This window comes from Sinohyriopsis cumingii, chromosome 3 (assembly GCF_028554795.1).
Source record: "Sinohyriopsis cumingii isolate HCF-2022 chromosome 3, ASM2855479v2, whole genome shotgun sequence".
NCBI classification, from domain to species: Eukaryota; Metazoa; Mollusca; class Bivalvia; order Unionida; family Unionidae; genus Sinohyriopsis; species Sinohyriopsis cumingii.
In genome coordinates this window covers 70,358,826-70,382,237 of record NC_142963.1, presented here as the reverse complement: position 1 = coordinate 70,382,237, position 23,412 = coordinate 70,358,826, and the positions used below count along the sequence as shown (strand labels likewise).

The 23,412-nt window shown below is 35.9% G+C and overlaps 1 protein-coding gene across 1 annotated transcript in view; it reads left to right on the top strand.

Annotated features, from left to right (window-relative positions):
* LOC149803072 (DNA repair and recombination protein RAD54B-like) overlaps positions 1 to 22,920 on the top strand; it is a 113,499-nt gene extending 90,579 nt beyond the window's left edge. Inside the window, exons 22-27 of the mRNA XM_089952644.1 lie at positions 2,894 to 3,000; positions 6,373 to 6,438; positions 9,921 to 10,034; positions 11,729 to 11,878; positions 21,371 to 21,445; positions 22,607 to 22,920. Of these exons, the coding sequence (XP_089808770.1) occupies positions 2,894 to 3,000; positions 6,373 to 6,438; positions 9,921 to 10,034; positions 11,729 to 11,878; positions 21,371 to 21,445; positions 22,607 to 22,681 (587 nt within the window). The 3' untranslated portion in view covers positions 22,682 to 22,920. The remainder of the gene's footprint in view (positions 1 to 2,893; positions 3,001 to 6,372; positions 6,439 to 9,920; positions 10,035 to 11,728; positions 11,879 to 21,370; positions 21,446 to 22,606) is intronic.
* Positions 22,921 to 23,412: the final 492 nt, after the last annotated feature.

Below are 23,412 nucleotides of genomic sequence, written 5' to 3'. Positions count from 1 at the left end.
GTAGTTGACACAGCAGATCTACATACCAAACAAGCAAGAAATGTTGACGCAATGTTTTGGTTCATCTTTGAGCTTGCTGTCACAAATGCTTTTGTCATGATGGAGTTGAGCCCAAAACGTCAGCAGCTGGGTAGGTGTGAAAGACCAAAAAGTGCAAACCATCCATGATTTTCAGACCAAATAACTATACCTCTCCCTTGATAACTTACGCACAACAGGGTCCACAAACATAGACCGCACTATAAGCGAGGCGCAAGTTATTGAGGGACCTTAAAAAATTGGAAAAAATTGCTTTGACATCAAGAAAACCATGGGGGGGAGTGGCATTACGGAACTGGGTTGTTTATTGACTGAATCCTCATTTTACTTTTTAATAACGCACTTTTTCTGATGAAGTTGTTTGTTATTCTGTTTAAATAACATTTATTTTCAAAATGTCCAACATATGAAAGATCGTTCCAACTGGTTTCAACAACCGTCACGTGTACGCAAAAAAATCTGTGCATTATGTCACTGCTTTTTGTTTTGTTGATGAGTATGGTTCCCGTAGTTGTGTTTAATATTATCCTGCCAAATCGGGAGTCCCAAGAGCAGGAAACTAGACTAACTGTTGATATGCCGGCAAACAAGATTCCTTTTTTCAAAAACATGCGACATTTATTTCGTGTGACATATGTCTGCATCGAAACTCAATTTTTGTATTGTTCAGTTAGTACAATATTGATGTCTTGATGTCATTGGAAGGAATAATGAAACTTCTTTTCATCCTTGAGGATATATCTAAGTGTCAGTTCAAGAATTCTCTGAAACTCACTTGCCGACAATGGAACGTATCTGTGAAATCAAGCTCTTTATTTTATGAAGTATTCATTTCGCTTGGCTGCCTTGTTATCTTTGATCACAGTTATGAAAGAGTCGGTTAATTTAAGGTAGTTTATGTAACATACACAATAACATTTGTAAGTGTTCTATTGATCAAATGAAGTGAGTTTACCCGACATATATCTCGGGTCGCTAGATTTTAAGTTTGTTGGATTTTCGTTCCTTTTAACTTTTCTTTTATTCCACCTTCTTTATTTGATTCAAAAGAAATAATTAACATGATAATACAAAGGAGGCCAGCTTTTAATTCAGTGCAACAATACAACAAATACTTCCGGAAGTCAGTTATCAAAACATGGTTGGCACTTAATTAGGTTCTCAGAGAAATGCTCGCAGACAGCTGTTACAGTAGATTGACCCATTTCATGTTTAATTTCAAGAAGGCACATTGTATTTATGACAGTTACACTGAAAAAGAACTAAAAGATAGAACTAGAACACAAATTTAAATTGATAAATTTTTTAAAATTTAATTTGTATTTATTAAAGTACTGCCTCCACTTGGCGTAAGTGACATTTTCATTGATCGAAATTTCCTTACATATTGTTAATTGCGATGTACTAGGAATGTCGTTTGGAAAGAAAATGTAAAAAATTGTATGACCTATTTTTAAATTTGATATCTCATAGTGTTGATTAAAATTTCCAGGTCCTATCTACCATTTTCGACGATAAAACGAGCGATACATCAAAGTTTCCATTACAAATTTTGATCGCGATTTTCTTCAAGTTCAACAATCAGAGATCAATTTTGGGGGTATTTTCTGGTTTTAAAAATGGGATCCATGCCTGACCCCACGTTATAAGCGGGTTCGTGAGTTATCAGAGCGCGAGTTATTGAGGGAGTGGTGTTCAACAGTTTGTGGGTACTTTCAATGAAGGGCAGAAAAAAATGGGTAGAGGTGGCGGAATCAAATGGAAGTTCACATAGGTCAATGACAGGTAGCAGAAGTAGGTGTCGGCAGGTTGAGAGAAACAAAATTAAAATCTTTTCTTGTGAAACAAGTCTTTGCATAGACTATTTTGTATCATACTAAATTCAAATGCAGTAGGTTGATCTATCCATTTTTGAAATGTATATAGTTAAAAGGATACTTGTAAAACGTTTATAAATATTGGCGGTTTTTGTGCAGCTTTATAAATGTACGAGTGTGCAGCACATTTTACTCATTTTGCAAGTACACATTTATGTATTACATAACTTTAGATTATGTGCCAAAAAAGATGTCTTTTAATTTTCATTTGGATATTTTGAGCACAATTAAAAGAAATATTATGCAATGACTCAAAACAGTTTGGCTGCATTTTCAAGTCTTCTCTATGGAGGAAAGCAGAGAATGTGTAACTCTGTACCAGTACGTGTGGAGAAAGTATATATCAAGCTTTCTTCACTACAGACATACCAGGCCTTAATGAGTTAAGGCCCCCCTGCCCAAAACAAAAAAAATGTTTTTGGATTTTTTAAATAATGATATATCTTATAATGATTAGCATATATAATGTATTATAAGCACTTCAAGTCCTGGTAAAACTGACTCAGATGCACAAATCAATTATGTGCTTTTTTTTTACATTTTTAAAAAAGAAAAATTTGCCTGGGTGAAATAAGTGCTTGGGTCGGCAACAAACAACAGTCAGCCGATCAGAAATGCTAATATTTTTTGTGGGGGAGGGGCCTAAGTGGAACAACCCATATAACATGACTGATGATAAATACAAGTATTTATTGATTTTATGTCACAGTAATGATAAGGGGAACAAATGAACATAAGCTTGTTCTTCGGTGTTGCAAATAATTATGGCTTGGGTGATTAAAATTGTTAAATGTCAAATTTCTACAGTTTTAGCAATATGTAATTTTGATAACTTGTGTAAATATCTTCCTAATTTTATTTTAAATTTACAGTATTTGCTGTTCAAAAGAGCACATTATTGGAACAAAGTTCCTGTTCTAGCAGATTTTTCAAATATTTGTCCACACTAATTTAACAATGTCTGCTGTTTGTTGCAGTTATATTCCTCCTGAGCTCCAAAGCAGGAGGTGTGGGACTGAATCTGATTGGTGCTTCTAGACTGGTTCTTTATGATATAGATTGGAATCCGGCCAATGATTTGCAGGTATACACTGGTTCTCCATTTAAATCTGTCAAAATCTGAACTTAAATCTAAATTGAAACTATACCTCAGTGACATGAAGTTTACATAGAATTCTCCCAGTTTTAAGTACACTTGATGGTTCTGACACTTCCATTGTAAAACTTTTCTCAACTACATCAATTAATAGTTCTTATATGACCTGCACATTGTAAAACTTTTCTCAACTACATCAAGTGTACATGTAATTCTCCCAGTTTTAAGTACACCTGATGGTTCTGACCCTTCCATCATAAAACTTTACTCAACAGTTTTGAGTAATAAATAATGCTCCAAACTGTAAATCTTCTTTGAAACTAACAAATGCAGCCTGTTGATTGGTCAGAACAATTTTGAGTAAGATTTGGAGGTGAGCCAGATTTTTTGATAATGGCCTAGTCTTTGTGCAGGGGATTCTTTGAGGTGAAGGAAACCAAAGACCTTGAGATAAACTACCGCATCAGTCAAGCAAAGTGTTACTTCTGCTGAAACCAGTGATCAAATCTGAGATTGTAGAATATGATTCATCTATCCTGGTCTTGAGTGCCTATATATTGGCACTTACCAATTTTACTGTTTTTGTGTGCAGTTCTTTTGCCCCCACTAGATTCAGCAGAGATATGTCTGTCCATCTGTCACAAGAAGCTAGCTATTAAAAACACATAACATATAGTCAAATGCAAATGGTGTTCTAGTTCTTAACATATGCATGTTGTTTTTTTTTTGTTACATAAAATCAGTGCAAATAAAAATAACAAAAAGAGTGGCCCATATCCTCAAACAATCAACATAAAAGTTCTCACTTGGGTCCAACAGCATCAGCCTCTGGTAGCCAACCCCCTAAGTGGCTGTAGCAGTGACCTTAGCAGCTAGCCAGAGTAGTGGGGTCACTACAGCAGTACACAGTATCCATCTTAAAAATCTTATCACCAGGGATGCTCCTTGATTCATGCAAAATTCATATGAATGTATGCACTTGGAAAGTGGTGATGTGCGAGAACTCCTGCAGAGTAATTTTAAGTCATGCTTATGAAAATGTACTCTGCACATTATGCTGCTTTATTCAGCCATTCACCCATAAAGTGCTTGTAGAAATGGTAGAAATATTGTAGTGCTTGTTATGACATATTTTTTCATAACTATTTATACATCTGGTTTCTTCAGCTTGACATGAATGGTTGTTAAGTTAAATTTGATTGGTACTTTGGGCCCCATAGCAAGCATTGTGTCTTAGTTTGAACCTTGCATCAAGGAAGTTTTACAAATGCACATTTATAAATATGGGCTATGTAGAAGACCCAAAATGGTTGATTCCCAGCATTTTCATCTTTACATGATGATTTAGTTTGGCTATACTGGCTGATCATCAGTAATTAAGGCAGTTTATTTTTAAAATTAGGAAATATTATATTAGATTATAGGAGCTGGGAAATGGTTAATGGAGATGCCAATATACATGCTGAATGGAAAAAAGACAAACGGCATGCCTGTCTATCCTTCATTTCAGTGGTATTTCGAAATTAAATCTAGAAAAGGCAGACATACAAGCCAAATTAAAAATACAGACAATTTAAAAGTAGAGTGTGCTTTTCATTTCTTATCTCATCACAATTTAGCCCTTGGGGATCATGTGCTATAAAAGCATATAGCTCTAGCATAATGGTTACATTAAATCTAATAAATAAGAACAAAAAATGAAATTAAAAAGTAAAGATATTTATTTGGTCAAAATACCTGTTTCAACAAATAGACTACAGCATTAATGGACTTAAAATCCTAATACAGCTTTACGGAACAGTAAATCTGGCATAGAAGTCAGTAGAGTGCTAGTTCAAGAAAGTTAAACTTTGGCAGAGCTGATGTTAGTGAAAGTCTTTTTTTGGAAAAGGAATATCTAAAAGACGATACCTGTGAGTTGTGAAAGGGGGTTCTCAGTAGAGAACAGTACTCATACACAGAAAAGAAACAGATTAAGCTGAGAAACAAAAAACATTAGTACTTATACAATTACAGGCAGCATATTTTAAAGATTTTGATTTCAATATTGGTCATACAGAGTGAATCAGGAAGAAAGAGAGATTGATATTGAAGTATTATGTAAATAATGAACTATGACCATTTCTTTCTCTGCGTCAGGGGCCCTGAGTGGTCTAAAGCACTCACCATTCCGGATCACTGCCATCTTACCTCTGCGTTGGTTCGAGTCTCAGACTCAGCTAATATGGGTATGTGAGAAAGCTTGCCAGTAGCTTCTTGTTGGTCGGTGGTTCTTCCCAGGGTTTTTCCTCCATCGTTTTATACTGGCTGCCATGGATAGCCTATCTTGTGCTCAGAAATGGCATTAAACCCTACAACAACAACAACAAATCCTCTGCCTCATTTTTGTTTTACTCCCAACTTATTATTGTGGCAAGGGGGTAAATCCCTTATGATAAAATCCTGTGAGCATTTCTGTATCACTACTCCTCCATTTTAGAAAGTCCTATCAACATTGGGTTTTCACCAGTAGACTTCTTACATTGTCTGTTTGGATGAATATGGATGGTACTCATTTGACATCCAGTATGCCCTACATGGCAGCCATCTTGAACACCTTATTGCTATTCCTTCTAAATTGCGAGTCACATCGGCATGGGGTTTTCACAAGAAGACTAATTATGATATCTAGTTGTTCCTGGATGTAAGTGGTGCTGATCAGACTTCAGTTATAGCTGTCTCAATGAACATATTGGAATCTTATTGCTAATGCTCCTGAATGGATGGATGTCACCATGTGGTTTTTCACTAAAGGTCTTCAAATAGTGTCTAGTTTGTCCTAAATGACAATGGTGCAGATTTTGTTCAGACTATGATTTTATTCCTGCAACTTTGTAATGACAAGACGGGTTGAAGAAATCATTTGGTTTCATTAGTCGGAAACCATTGTTTAAATTGCTGTTAGTGATGACAAATCATCTAGTCTTTATGATGTTAATGAGGTTATTTATGCCATAATAACAACCATAGGCTCAAGAGTATGGCCATTATTTGCATCCAGGTTTTTTTCTAGCATGCAGTGAAAAGGGCTGAGTACATTTCAAATGCATAGTGCCTTCACAGGTAAAACACTGTGTTTTGTGGAACCTTTTTTGTCCTTGAATTGATGCATGTAAGGCATTATCAGGCACAAAATTATTCAACATAACTAGCTCATTTGTTTCCTCCTGCAGGCTCTTTTTGAGCAGATAAGCAAATTGGTCTGAACAATCAATTCTTCATATGCACAATAGACTTTCTTTTGTCATCCCTATAACTTACCATTTTAATGTAGTCAAAAAGTACATGAAGTAAAATAATCCTTTTTTATTACTTTTTCAGGCCATGGCTCGAGTGTGGCGAGATGGGCAAAAGAAAAAAGTCTATATATACAGGCTTTTAACAACAGTAAGGGACCATGCCATCATAAATGTTTCCATCTGCATTCAGTTTGCAAATTACACATAGCAAATAGCAAATGTTGAGCATTTGTCTCATTTTCTTTATTGTTAAAAATAGTTGTATTTATCACTCATTCTAAAGGTAGCAGTGTCAACATTGGTTAATGTTTTGCTTAAATGCTTCTGTATTATCAATAGTCCCTATTTCTTTGATTGTTTGCTTTTATATTTGTACCATGTAATCAGTAAACTTTGGTCTTTCATTGCCACCTTCTTTGCATCACTTCAGACAAGATCACTTGAAAATCTTGGTTTAGTTTTTGGCTAATGTATTTTTGTATGGTCATAAGTCAAAATCTCTGGGAAGAATAGCTGTCATCTTGGATTGTAGAATCAGGTATATCAGCCTTTTCATGCCCATGCATCCCTACCCTCACTGCGACCCTCAGACAAAATCAAGGTCATTTAAAAATCTTCATTAAATTTTGAGTTAGATTTTGTTCAATGGTCCCATGTCCCAAGTAGGGATAGCTGTCATATTTGGACTGTTGGATCAGGCAGCTCTGCCTTTCCATTTCCTTAACCCTTATTCTGACCCTAGACAGTTTCTCTTTATGATCATCATTCCAATATCTTGTGAGTTTTAGTTACTTTACTTGATCTTTGGAATAAGAGAGCTTTGCTTTTTTTTATCCCTGCACCCCATCACCTCTGAGACAGAAGCAAGGTCAGTGTCATTGAAAATTCTTAGTTAAGTTCCTGGTTAAAGTTTTTAGTATGATTATAAGTGCTGAACCACGGAAGGGATAGCTATCAGATTTAGACTGAAGAATCAATAAGCACTGCCCCTCCATATTCATGCGCTCCTACCCTCTCTCGGACACTCAAGCAAGGTCAGAGTCATTTGAAAGTGAAAACATTGATGTTTTTGTGCCATGCAGGAGAACAGGTGTTTACATAAACTTCCTTGCAGTTTCTTCATGAAATATATTACCTGGTCACATTAATAACTCTATCTCCCAAATCCAGTCCTTCTGAAAAAAAGAAAAATCATCTTTCCATCTATGGAGAATATAGATAAAGGGAAGTAACTTAAAAATTATCTTGCCTCACCCCAGCCAGGTGGTCACCTGTCTACAAAATTGTTTACCAGTTGAAGCTTTAGCAACGGGCTGTAACTACAGTTCAGTGTACCTTCTGAATCCATTGACATTGTTTCAGTGTTTCAAGTTATACATCTGTAGTGATTTAGTCAGTTTAATGTTTATTGTGTAAACCTTTGAGCATTTTGGGTGAATTCATATTTTTTTGACAGTTGTAATGGACCTGTTTGTAGACCGGTATGTCGCATATGTTGAGTATTCACTTGGGTATTTATTGAATTGCACAGTAGACACTGTAATTTGTTTATTCTTTTGTGTTATTGGTGTTCTGCTTTCATGAGTTTCACCAGTTTGTGTGTATGTATTGCACTTTTGTCTTTCTTTCACTTAAGATACAAATATTTGCACAATTCCTCTTGAGATAGAGACTTAAAACTTTGTCATATGATTGCATCTGGTCTGTAGATGTGAATAACAGTTTTAGAATTTAGATTTATGCACATGGTGTATACCTGGGTGGGAGGGGAGATTGTGGGGGGGGCTGGGGACACATGCATATATGTAAAAATAGTGCGGTTAGTGATAACTGAGAAAAGCATGGGGTTAAACGTTTTTGCTGCAGACTTCTTGTTAGTAACATATTTATTAAAAGACTTACCTGCTAGCTTTGTTCTGATTGGTCAGATTGCAAGAAGCTGTCTGGACCACTCCAGTGGCCTAGTGGTGTAAGTGTCTGATACAGGAGGTCACAGGATCAAACCCTGGCCAAGTCATACCAAAGACTTTTAAAAATGGTACTAACAGCTGCCTCGCTAGGCACTCAGCATTATGGGGTGAGTGTTAGGACTGGTTAGCCTGGTGTCAGGATAATGTGACTGTGTGGGACATCATGGTACATGTCTGCGGCATGATGGCCCAGTGCTAGACAGCACTATAAACTGCCACACTGCAGACATCATAGTAATATGACTGACATTTTTTTTAAAGTTATGTTAAAAGTCCAAATCACACACACAAGAAGCTGTCTGTACTAAAATATCAAATCACCCTCATGTGTATACATAAGGCTAGTGTAACATCTGAAAGGTTGTCCTGAGGGTTAATTCGAGTCTTTTAAGTAACTCCACCTATGACATTCCGGATGGGACAGCAGTGAAGACTGAGACCACTGACATAGAAACACATATTCTGTTTAGGTAATTGAGTAATTATCAGATTTACAATTAACTGAATGGGGTTTTTATTCTGATATTTTGTTCATCTGTTGATTCATCTGTCCCTCATTTCACACATTCTTACTTTTCTTACTAAATGAATGTTTAAACAACAAAAAGTAAACAATTCAGAACGTGTACCATGCATCTTTCTTTTTATTTTTATTATGATCCAGTCCAAAAAGTCAAACCCCCATTTAAAATTCATACTTGTTTCATCTTATATATAATGCTCTAAATAGAGGATATTTGCTCAAAACAAGTGAATAACATACATTTTATTGAGATGAAATATATTCATTATTCACTCATAGCAGGCAAATTAGATTTTTTATTTTATGCTCAAAAGATATTGGCTGTATAACAGATTGAAGCAGCAGATGTCTCACTGAATCCCTTATGATGTCAGTGGTTTACCATTTATGTTTTGTGTTTAGTAATTATTCACACAGAAAATATAAGCAGTTACATAATTCTTCCTCCCAATTCAAAGTAAAATAGCACATTAAGAAAGAAAAAAATATAATAATTTGTAACATGTTCGATTATGGGTGAGCCATATTTACCGCTTGGCTACAGAAGCATCTAAAATTGAATTTGAATTCCATAGTTATAATGTTATCTGTGTCTATTGAAAGCCAGTGAAAAATTATATATTTTCACTCCAGTGAAGTATAAAGATTATTTTTCTCAGAAAAATCCAGTAATTGATGGACTAGCATGAAATAAAAGATTAAGTTCTATTTGACTCTGTTATACATTTTTGACAGATACAACCTTCTGGCTTTATCATATATTTTCTTAATACTATTTAAGTGAAAATAAAATGTGGGGAATAAAGATAATATTGTTGAACAAGTGCTATTTTTTTTAATTATAGTTGATGTAAGGATTTATCAACACCCAGAAAAATTATATTCACCCCGACTAAGGCTTTGGTGAACGTCACTTTTCTGTGGTTGATAAATCCATCAGCTTCATCCAAAGTAATTAATTGTATTATATCTCAATAGACTTGTCTATATCTGCTTAAATATAAGATGATTGTCTTTTATTGCACATGGTGGACAAATATTGCTGCATGTTTGTAAAATCCTTTTAATTACCTTGATGCAAATTTATTTTTTTTCAAAAGTATGTCTCCAATGCTATAATGAGCTATTCCTTTCCAGGGCACACTAGAGGAAAAGGTGTACCAGAGACAGATCAGCAAACAAGGACTCAGTGGCACTGTGATGGATGTCAGGGACAAAACAGATGTTCAGTTTTCTCTTGAAGATCTCAAGGTTTTTAGTACATACTGCCACCAAATTCAAAACTAATATTATATATACTGTTATATCAGTCAGTATTAATTATAGTTTAGTATTGTTGTGACAGACTTCAGTTTATCGTAGGCTTATTTTCAATAAAATATATTTCAAGATTTTTAAGGGTGGGGGATACAAGTTTGGGCGTAACTAAAACTGCTGATGCATTTGTCAAAAAAATATAAGCGAAGTCATTACTTTCTTTTGGGCAATGCTGCAGCATGTTAATTTTGGAGATTAATTCATATAGTTTTTCCTCCTATGTTTACTGTATGGTTTTGAACATGTGCATGTGGTTCATAAACAAGAATGTCTTTATCTTTATATATATACATACATGTACAGCATAAGTACATACCAGAGATCCTAAAATTGCAATAATGATGGACAAATAAGTTCAAATGACCTATGGCTAATTTAACATGTCAGACATCGGACATAAGGTGTTCATAATTATTTCATGCATTTGTTATTGTGCTTTTCCACTTATTTAAATAAACTGGTATAGCCACAAAGCATTAGACAAATGAGGTGTGAAAGTTTATAACCTGGAGTTGTCAAAAGCTCTATAATTGAATGATTTCCCTTGGGTCTGTACTATAGTCTTTACATCAGTCAATGCATCTTGTGTTTTTTTAAACTTATATTGCATCCCAATGTGTCAGCACAAATATGTGTTGCATTGGTTTGGTTTCAACTCAGAAAGAAACAAAATTATTAGCAATAACAAGTATCTTTAATTGTCATCTTCCAAGGTCTGTTTGCAAACCTGATTAAATGAAAATTCACCATCTGACTATACTTGAAATGCCTGTCAATTAGGGACCACTGTTTGGAATGGGGGAGCATGGAGCTGGGATTTTCCTGTCCAGCCAGTATATTTTGTTTTCTTTCATCTCAAAGTGCTTTTTTCTCAGTTATTTAATGGATATAATTAATTATTTTTACTTCAAAAATGAGAGAAAGTGTTTTTCAAACTTTTTGGAAGCCTGAAATATAACTTTGTTTTATAAAAGCAACAGGTTTCCCTATAACCCCAAACTCTGAAAATTAAATGGTCATTCTCTTAGATGTTATATATTTTCAATGTGATAAATATGATTTTTTATCAATTAATAATTAATTTTAAAAAATGAATGAGTATAGGTTGAGACAAAGCCAACAAGTCATGGAAGGGTAATACTGATACTAAAGCAGCAGCAAATCCAAAACTGAAAGTGCCACATATAAGGTACATTTAATTATTGGGTATACCAGTGTTTTCTTTTTTTCTCACCACTCATGGTATCTCCTTTCAGAAATGTATGACCACTTCATTAATTTTCCGGAGAGGGGAGTATGGCAAAAACTATTAAAATTTCAAGATTCCAGGTACATGTATGTACAGGATATGTACATGTAAATTAATAATTAATACAAGTCCTTAATTAACTTAAATTAATTTAAGTAATTTAGTCACTTATTTCTAAAGTCTGTTTAATGTGAAGACCTAAAGAATCTTAAATTATTGTTAAAGGGTTTTATGGTTTGGAATGCTGTCTCTGTTGTCTAAGCTCTGAAATACAATATTGATTATTGCCTCAATGACACTGATAATCTTGTGCAGTTTTATAATGGATTTCAAGTGTATTTTCATGTCTGAAATGATATTCTTTTTGCCATCATTTCAGGACTTATTTTCCCTTAATACATCTACAGACTGTGATACACATGATTTGTTATGTTGCGATTGTGGGGGACGTAGGGAAGCCATAGAACCACCTTCCTCTGATACATCTGTTATTAGGCACTGCCAGCTGGGACAGCCAGCTCTTGCAAAGGTAATAGAAAAATGTGCAACACGATTTATTTGCTGTGTTTCATGACAATCTGGTTTGGGGATATGATTTCTTGTGTTGTGATTGTGGGGGTCAAAGGAAAGCCATGGAACACCTTCAACAGATGTATCATTTGTTAGGCACAACCAATTCATGCAAAGGTGATGGAAAAATGTGTAGCATTTATCCACTGTGTTTCATTGCAATCTGGTTTGAACATCATTTCCTTGGTATTACTTAAGGTCTTTTATGCCCTATCTATCAGTTAGTGTCTTAAGGGAAAAACCCAGGGAAGCAGTGATAAGACTTTTTCAGTGGTAATGATGAGGGTTATTGGGGGGGTGGGTGATAGAAGGGTGCTGTTAGCTCTATTGTTCATAGACCAGAACAGCTTGAGTAGGTCTGTTATCCACTGGCCATCCATCCGTTGGTACAAATTTGTTGTTGCTACTCCTGAACTGCATGTGGAATTGCCATGAAACTTTACAAACACATTCATCCCTTGGTATAGTTAGTCCTTAATGAAAATTGTGCAGCTCGCCCATCCATTATGACCAAGTTCTTGAAAATGTTGTTATCAATTCTTCTTAACATATGGTTATATTAACATGTGGTTTTCATTTAAAGACTTCTCTGATGTCTAGTCAGTCCTAAATGAAAATATGCGCTGATCTGACGTCCAATATAGCTGCCACATTGGCCATCTTGAAAACCTTGCTATCACTACTGCTAAATGGATGGACACATCAACTTGGAGTTTTAATTTAAAGACTTCTTGTGATAAATAAATGGTCCTAAATGAAAATTTTGCTGATCTGACATAAAACATATCCACCACACAGCCATCATGAAAATCTTTTTGTTGCTACTCCTTCCACCTCAATGGAGTTTTCCCTTAAAGTCTTCTTATGATGTCTAGTTGGACAATCTGTTTGTTATCACTACTTGTAAACTACTTCAAGAATTGCAGCTTTATACACACATTCATCCCGTGGTATTGTTGGCCCTGGTTGAAAATGGTGATGCTCACACATACAATATGGCCATCTTGAAAATCTTCTTATCACTACTCTTCCTGAAAAGGATGGTTATATCAACATGGGGTTTTCACTAAAAGCCTTCTTATTATGTCTGGTTGTCAAAAATAAAAAGGTACTCATCTGCAATCCAATATGGCCACTACATTGGCCATCTTGAAAATCTTGTTATCACTACTCTTCCTGAAAGGATGGTTATATCAACATGGGGTTTTTACTAAAAGCCTTCTTATTATGTCTGGTTGTCAAAAATAAAAAGGTACTCATCTGCAATCCAATATGGCCACTACATTGGCCATCTTGAAAATCTTGTTATCACTACTCTTCCTGAAAGGATGGTTATATCAACATGGGGTTTTCACTGAAAGCCTTCTTATTATGTCAGGTTGTCAAAAATAAAAAGGTACTCATCTGCAATCCAATATGGCCACTACATTGGCCGTCTTGAAAATCTTGTTATCACTACTCTTCCTGAAAGGATGGTTATATCAACATGGGGTTTTCACTAAAAGCGTTCTTATTATGTCTGGTTGTAAAAAATAAAAAGGTACTCATCTGCAATCCAATATGGCCACTACATTGGCCGTCTTGAAAATCTTATCACCACTTCTCCTACATGGATGGTCATATCAACATGGGTGTTTTCTCCATCACATACATTTCCAAATCACATTATCTTAGGAATATTAGTCTACTACCTTACCAATCCAGCCCTTCTAAAAGACAAATATTGTGTTTTTCTTCTGTCTCAGACAGTCAAAGGGCAATAACTCTTGTCCATTACTTCCCCTTGCTACTGCCAAGTGTTGCTAGTTTTTAGCTTTGCTTCAGAACTGGTAACATTTAGCATTTTACCTCTTATGAACCAAGCCTTTTTTAGTGTTCAGTTTGGACAGCCCAACTTTGGTTTTGGATTTGTGACAATCATTATGCTTCAGGTTGTAAAATTTTTTTTTTACAATTTCTGCCAAATTTGAGTGATTTTGTCACCTTTTTTTGTCTTCATCTATATAATACCACATTACACCATGCTATCACTGACCTCATGTTGTCATGTACAAGTTAACATGACATTTACAGAGATGGTATTAGCAAGTTAATGAGATGTGCATTGCTAATTTATGCTTTGTTTCTTCTTATCTTGTTTCAATTTGATAGAAATGTTTTTAACTAAATGCGTGAATGCATAAGTTCAGAGCATAGTCTACATGTCATCTAAAATTATTTTCATGTTAGCGAGTTAGTATTATACTGAATTACTAATTTACACTTTTTTTCTCCCCTTCCTGTATCGTTTCAGTGGGAATGTCATCTAGATACTTAAAATGCAAAATGTTTGAAGCATAGGAAGATAATCATGACTCCTGTATTTTATGTACTAAATGTACATCATTGATGCCATGCAGCGTATGTAATAACTGGTCAGAGGAAGTCTGTGTTGTAGTAGTCTAGGAGGCATCTAAAGGGAAGAAAAGACAGAATAAGTTGAGGAAAGATAGCACTGACATCCTCAGTATACATCCCAAGTCATTCTCTTTTGCAAGTCTTGTGGGGGACGCTGGGTTCCCCCACCCACCAAAAGTTTTTTCATGTGCAACTGTCAGTCTCAGGAACATTATTGGCAGGGGAGGAGGCTCATGTAGAAAGGGTACAACTGTCTGCCTTTTTCTGACTCCATGGAGGATTGTGCCCCCAATTTTAGGCAGCCTTGTGGGCTTAACACATTAACCCCTGGAGGTGTTTGCCATTTTTGCCTGAAAATCAAGTAGGAAACAGATTTTGAAAGCTATTTCTGAATAGACTCGAAAACACCAAATCCCCAGTCATCTTTCAATAACATACTGCCTAGTTGTGTTAGAGACATCATTTTTCGTTGGCTATTGGACTTGCGCATGAGCAGAAGGGTAAAAGTTGGACTTCTTTTCTCTTTTTTTGCTAAACGGAGCCATTATTTTTGTATGGAGACCACTCTTTATTCCAAATGCCCATCTTGTCCTACTTTTTGCAAAGGCTTATCGGTCTGTTTGCAGTTCATACCGGTTTGCCTTAGATCTGAGACCAGTAAGTCTAAAATCCGGACACAAAATGGGATTCCGACCACGGGCGAATTTTGCGTACAAAAAGGTCGGGTAAAAAAAAGGAGGTTTTTCTATCTGTATTTTGTAGTGCAACTAGATATTCCAGATTATTTGGTACCATTGTAGAGCTACATCTGTTTACCTTTCTATAATACCACCCACTTTAGTGTATCCTGCCTGACCATGACGCTACAGAGCTCGGCAGTAGGCTACTACCTCCTGCCCCGTAAAGTCGTCACTAGGGGTTAATGTGTTAAGACCCACCTCATATCGCACCTGTAAGTCAGGATGCATGGGATTTGTAATTGGATCCATTGAATTGAATTCATAATACAACCACATCGTCACCAGCTGTCCTGCCATCACAGGCCAGCCAGCCATCCCAGCATGGGAACCTTTTGTTAAAATAGTCCAACTAACTAAGATTTATAGGGATCTTAGTGACATCCATTCATCTAGCCATACCATTGGCAACATACCCTTACCATGACAAATATTTCAGTGAGAAATCTGTACATCCCGCTAGGCCCTTGGAGCAGCCAGTACCGTTTATAGCCAGACCAATTTCTATACCACCAGTATCCAGACCAACTTTACAAGGGGCAAACCAGCTGGCAGTTCTGGTTGTTCCAGACTTCAGTATGTTCACTACTTATCAACAGCGGAGAGCTAGTAACATTCTCAAAGGGAGTGGAATTGAGTTATCAATGCCACCTGGTATGATTTACCCAGAGTTAAAAGTGGACCCAGATTGGGACTCGACAGGCATTGAGTGTGAATAAGCACTTTTAAATCAGCCATGCTCAGATCCAACCTAAGGCTACAGTCAAAGAAATGTATAGGGTGTTGGCAAATTCAGAATGCCCTTCACCCCCAGTCACAACTCAAGACTAAGCATTGACTGCTTTGGCCAACTTAGACCTGTTACAACATAATGCCTGTCTGCGGTCCATGTTGCTCAAGCCTCATCATACCTAGGCTTTACTGATAACCCATCTTTGAGTTACCATTGATTTTTGGAGGAAGAAGTGACAAAGTTCAGAGGCAAGCAGCTTAGGAAATGCCCCTGCAACTCACTGCTCAATCTACACTGGTGTTTTAAACATTCAGCTGCCACCATTGTGGAGGGGCAATAAGATGCCTTGGGACAAGGGATCTTTTTAGTCAGACTTAATGTCTTGGCCAACACTCTTGCCAGGAGAGGTCAAGTCCTTCACACCGAATGGTCTCTCCATCAGTTGGTCTTTACCCAGATCTGCACCTTGTCGCAGAAAGATCGATCATCAGATGCCCCAAAAGTTAACCACCTTCATCTCTGGAATCCCAGTCTCATAAGCTTGGGCTGTGTATGTACTGTCAATCAGTTGGGAGGGGTTGTGGGCATTTGCCTAAGAACCGCTTCCCAGTCCTGATACCCAGAAAAATCCAGAAGTTATGGGATCAGAAATGCAAGATGATTCTAATAGCCCCTCTCAAATGGGACAGATCCTGGGTCACCGATCTCAATCTAGTGATAGATCTACCCAGGAAGATTCTAGCCAACCCAAATCTTTTCAAACAACCAGAGTCATGGGCGTTCTATCCCTGCCTGGGCTGTCGTCTTCTTCATGCTTGGCTGTTATGAGGGTAGTCTTGCAAGACAAACAATTTAAACCTTTGATTTTGGAGAGGATCTAAGGAGCAAGAAGTCCCTCCACTCTGAAGACTTACAAGGGAAATTGGTGTATTTTCAGGGACTGGTGTCCCATATTAATAATATCCTTCCTCTGAGTGGTTGACTTTTTTCTCTGGCACTTTAAAAAGAAACAGTTGGCCCCAATTACTATCAAAGGCTACTGCTCCATGATATCAGACTTATTCTAGTATCATGGTAGACGTGATATTGAGCATAAAGATCTATCTGACCAGAATCCTTCACTTTGTTTTCAAAATGGAATATTACCTGCATTTTAAGTTGGAGCCTTTAGCGCACACTTTGCTAAAGTTACAATTGATACAAAGTATGTTTCCTGATAGCTTAGTTTCAGCATGCAGGTTAAGCAAGATACATACCTTTTCTGTTCATCCAAACTATCTTCAGATCGGATGGTTCGGGGGTCCTCTTGACACGAGTCATCATTTGCTCGCTCTCTTCCATGGAAACGTTTGGAGCAGTAGCCATGCAAGATCCTGTTTGTGCAATAAAGCATTACTTCAAATACACAGAAACAAGTCGTGGCATAAGTAAATGCTTCTTTCTTCCAGTGAAAGCTGACAAATAGGATATCACTCCTCAAGCTCTTTCTTCATGGCTGAAATGGGTTATATGCTCAGCATACCCTGAAGTCTTAAAGATCAGAGTTGCCTCATGAAGGTTACTGTTCATGAGATTAGAGAAATTTTGTGAGCCTCGTGTTTCGAACGTAACCTTTTGATCCAAGATATAATAGAAGCTGTAGGCTGGAATGCAGAGTCAATCTGTTCAAGTTTTTATCAGAGATTTAGCTTCACAGAGGCAAACTTTGAATCTGGTAGGTTAGGTGGCAGCAGCCCAGATGACCACCAAACACAATTAAAACAGTCAACACAGCCTATCAGCTTCACTGAATTCACCATTGAAATTTTGTAGGTAAGAAGATTTCAATATTCATCTTCTTAACCAAATGTAGAGGTCACAGATAAAGTGACCCTAGGCTGTGATGCTTATTTCATTAAGAAAATGGATTATCATAAGCATGGGGTATCCAGCCATCATTGCCTAAGGAGGATACCCAAGGTAGAAGTCGGATGCTCAGCATTCCCTCCTTCAATTACCTGTTTTCCTAACATAATGTGATTGGGTAATGTATTCAAAGGAGAAAGCAAATGTGTAAGTGAATTGTTTTTCAGAGAATACTTACTGAATCACATTACTTAAAAAACCCTCCAACCACCCCACCATGCGAGCATCCGAGTGACTATGTTGCTAGTGACACCAGGGGGAGGTAATTGGCAAGAGTTATTGCCCTTTGCCTACATGAGAGAAAAATACAATATGTCTTTTTGTAGGGATGGATTTGCGAGGTAGCAGGCTAATATTCCTGTTATAATGTTTTTGGGAGAGATTGTAGAAACATAATTCACATTATAATTTGCTTTCACCAAAAGACTTCTTATGATGTCCAGTTGGTCCTAAATGAAAATGGTGCTGATCTGATGTCCAGTATGGTCACCACAGTGGCCATCCTGAAAATCTTGTTATTGCTACTCCTTCTACGAGGATGGTCATATCAACATGTGATATTTTTACTAAAAACTTCTTATAATGTCTAGTTGATCCTAAATGAAAATGGTGTTGATCTGATGTCTTGTTTAGCCACCACAGTGGCCAGCTTGAAAATTGTTATAACTACACCTCCTACTAGGATGGTCACATCAGCATGGTTTTGTTTTACTAAAAGACTTCATATGATGTCTTGTTGGTCCAAAATATAAAACTTGTACGTCTGAAGTCCAATATGGCCACTACAGCAGCCATCATGAAAATCTTATCACAACTCCTCCTGACATTGGGTTTTCACCAAAAGACTTTTCAGAATAGTTCTTATGGTGTCTGCTTGGTCCTAAGTGAAAATGGCTAACCCTCATTATGGCCACCATGGTGTCTATCTTGAAAATATTTTCTTTACTAGTCCTAAATGGATGGTATGTCAACGAGGTGTTTTCACCAGTAGACTTCTTATGATACCTAGTTTGTCCTCAATGAAATTTGTGATTGCCATATGTCCACTATGGCTGTCATGATGGCTGTTATGAAAAGCGTCCCTTCACTATACCCCATGATCATTATGACCTGGTGTTTTGGTCAAAAGAGTTCTAATGTCTAAATTGTCACAAATGAAAATGGTGCCAATAGAACATCTATTATGTCTGCCACAGTAGCTAAGTTGAAAATCTTATTATCACCAAAGAATATCAGACTAAGATGGTTTAAACACTCAGCATTTAAAAGGAAGAAATAGTCTCATCTTTAATTTTTGGAAATTCTTTTCACCCAGTAGAGTGTCAGTCCCTTCAAGGGACTCTTGTTTCTTTTATTTTCAGAGACACAAAATGCTTGTATTCATCTGAAGTACTATTTAATGTTAAATTTAACTACTGTTAGCTCACTTGTACAAAGTCCTTGAAAGCTTCTTCTGTGACCTCACTGTTGTCAATATTAACAGGTTAAAGTTTGTTAATGTGAGCAGTACAGTATGAACATGTATGAAACTTGACAAATATATTGAAATTACATTGGATAAAAAAATCTAAAAATAAAACGTCTTTCAAATCGCACATTATGAATTCTGTGAAGATGCTACTAGCTTGTAAATAAGATTTTCTTGACTAAGTGAGGTTCTTGATAGTTGTAAAATTTGAACATTTGTAGGAATAGACTGTTGATGCAAAGTTCATCAAGTGACAACTCAAAGTGATATCGTTTTTCCCCATTGCATTAGTATGGGATATTATCACCAACAATTGATCCATGTGTAAAAAGTCACAAAACCTTGTAGTGACTATGAAACCCCATAATGGTTTTGGTCCACAAAGTGCCATCATGTTGTGTAACATATCAAGCAATATTGAGACAAATAAGTTAACTGAATGTAATAATGCATGTGTATCCTTTTGGTTTAACAAAACCAGAGGATGCTGGGATTTGGTGGGGGATATGATATGCTTCAGTGATGCAGTTGTCAACTTAAAATAATGCATATTAAATAAGAAATACTTAAAATAGTGATATATTTTATATTTAAGTTTTGGGCAACAAATCATGCATTGGTGCATATATGTATAAGAGAATTAGCAACTGAAAAGATTTTTTTCAGCTAATAATAATGTAATAATAATGAATTTAATCTGGTACACAGCTATTTAACTTGATGAAACTGCCTCAGAGAGTCTCTTTAGATACATACAATGTTACCTTTAAACTAGGCTCAACAAAATTTGGATATAACCATTCGATTTCATGCGTAAAAAATGATTATTAACAAACAGTGTAAAAGACTGAAGAAGGAAGATGAATTAAGCCCAGTGTGGTTTGAAACATGCATTGATTCAATGACTTTGTACTATACAGCAAAACAGGTAGCGATTTTGATTATAATTGCAGATCCCTCTATAAGTGCATTACATAATACATTCCGTCCTTTCTGAAGTTTGGCAGCACCATTGTTTACTTCAATTAGGTATCATTTTTTTCTTTTTCGAAGCATTATCCTTTAATTTTCAACACATTGTTTCGATTTTTTTTCTTCTTCTCTTTCTATTCGCTGCTTGTCATGTTTGACTAGTTTGTACCACTATATATGTATGGGGAAGGGCTTATCTAATGTTGGGAGAATTTGTGGCCTGTGCCCCTTTTGCACAAATTAGCGTATAAAATGTGTTTAAACTAATATGTACTGGCCTAGCATTACAGTAAAAAGTGATTTGAAGCTGATATCATCAGCATTTCTGACTTCATTTTAAGCAAATAAAAAGGACACAGTCAGCATTTAAGTATATGGGTATAGTGATATGATGACTTTGAAAACTTTTATGAAAGACATGATGACAAACTTTTCTTTTGATCCCTGTAATATATATCCATGATTCCTCTTGTTGTTGTTGTTGTAGGGTTTAACGTCATTTTTCAGCACAAGATAGGCTCTACATGGCGGCCAGTATAAATGGTGGAGGAAGAACCAGGGAAAATCCCGGAAAGAACCACCAACCCACAAGAAGCTACTGGCAAGCTTTCTCACGTACCCACATTGGCAGAGCCTGAAACTCGAACCCACACAGATAGAGGGCAGTGATCTATAACAGTGAGCTCCTTAGACCACTCTGGGCCCTCGAATCCTCTTGTATGTACACCATACTGTATTACAAGGGGGTGTGCAAGACGAAATTTTTTATAAATAAAATGAATACTTTTTTCAGATTGTAGGGTCTCAGATTATAATCAGACAAAGGCATCATAAGTATAATATTATATAAGTACAGTACCTTATATATAATTGCTTTTAAATCTTGTCCAACTGCAAACAACAAATACCCTGATTTGCCATTTCTAAATGTGCTGGCAGATCAGGGTCTGCATTGTCTTTTCTGTCTATTACTCCTAACAATCTGAATAGATAATAGGCCAGTGTATTATGTAATAGCAGATCTGGGTCATTGCCATTTACAGTTAGATCCATTTTGTACACAAGTATATATGTTAGTGGTGGTCTTATCAGCAACTATGTGTTTATAATAGGATTAATATGGTATACTGCTACCTTGACTCATATATATATATATATATATATATATATATATATATATATATATATATATATATATATATATATATGTGTGTGTGTGTGTGTGTGGAAATTTTACAGAAGTCAAGAAACTTGGGGATGGATGAACTTATGGCCTGGAAACACCTGACCAGCAGCTCTCTACAGAACTATCCAGTAATTATTGTACCTTACATTTTCCCATTTCAGATCAAACAAAAAGAATTTTCATTTGTAAGATATATTTTTCAGAATATACATTTACTTAATGTAGATAAGTACACTTAGTATAGACATTATAAAAAGATGGCTATAAAACTGTTGGCTTTTATTACCAAGTTGATACAAAGAGACCCAACATCCGTGGCTGAATAGGGTTTGGTACACTGATCGTTGAGTCAGTATGTTGGCAAAGTACCATGAAATGACTAGCACTGCTCTTGTCCAATACTAGAATCAGAATATTACTAGTAAACATTAAAGTGGTTTAAAAACAGAAGTTCATATTTAATTACAAGTATTAGATTGCCATTAATTGGGGAGGTCAACTTCTTGTGATGTGCCGACTGTGTTCATTTAATTTCTTCTGTAAAATTAGCCTGATAGGTAGGCATCAGTTAAACCCCAGTCTGGTTATTAATCATAAATAATCATCTATTTTATTTCAAACTATGACACTTTTCAATAGAGCTACAAGAATTATGTAGGACTAGATCTCTTATTGCAATATATATAAGCAGGTATTTTAATCATCAAATGATTGCAGGTTTATTCTAGAAAGTGTGATTACAGGTATATTCTAGAATGTGTGATTACAGGTATATTCTAGAATGTATGATGCAGGTATATTCTTGAATGTTTGATTACAAGTATATTTTAGAATGTGTGATTGCAGTTATATTCTGGAATGTGTGATTACAGGTTTATTCTAGAATGTGTGATTGCAGGTATATTCTAGAATGTGTGATTACAGGTATATTTTAGAATGTGTGATTGCAGTTATATTCTAAAATGTGTGATTACAGGTATGTTCTAGAATGTGTGTTTACAGGTATATTTTAGAATATGTGATTACATTATTCACATTAATTTCTAAAAAATATGCCAAAAAATTACATAAATGCATGAAAGTCATGCATCACAGTTCTAAGCCTACCTTTATTTATTTGTTAAATGTCCCTTGCATTTGGAAAATTCCCCTTGCATTTGGAAAATTCTACCATTCAGATATGGGGGTGGGGATTTCTTTCCTAAACCATCAGTTCTAGAATAAACCTTGATGATTATATCATTAAATCTCAGTTCATAACATTTTAGGACAATTCTTCTGTTTTGCAGATGTGGTACCTACACAATGTGAAGGAGCTCATTTCTTTCTTGTTCTTCTGTGAAACAAAAGGCACACTATTATGACAGAAATCAGTTTGTGGTTATTAGCAAATCATGAAATTTGTCATTGTAGTTTTTAATTTTTTTGTGCAAGAAGTTAATCTCCCCTCTCAAGAAGACCAAAAGTGACAACACAACTACATTCATAGAAATTAAATATCTCAGCTATGTACCTGGCATGTTCAATGCCATTCAGATATACAGAACAGTTCCATTATAATGTTTACACATGTTCTTTTACAAATAAAAATTACTATATAGTTGCTTTTTTGTTGGCCTTTTTTTGCTGTTTGTGTAAATATACTACCATGGCATATAGATGTGCACAAAGAATTAGTTTGTGTTAGTTAAAAGTTTCCAACCAAATCACCGTTTTCAGTAAGAGTGACTTCCCTATTTTTGGCACATTAGTCTGTCCATCAAGTCAACACCAATGCATTTATAAATAGAAGAGATGGGCCTCAATCCTGAAAATGTTATGGCCTCAACATAAAAAAGTACAGTTTGTTTATTAATGTAGTCTGTATTGAAAGTAAAATTAGTTTGGCCCACTCTGCAAACATGTTCACGAATAGAAATAGCTTAGATAAGGTGACAGTTTGGCAAGAATGAAGTGATCCTTCAAGGAAACAAATATCTCCAGATGTTACCTGCCTGTCTCTGGCCCTCTCAGTCATTAGAAAAATATTTTAAACAGTGCTGGGACTATATTCATGGTAATTAAAATGGTCTCAAGGTCGGACAGTCCATTTGAT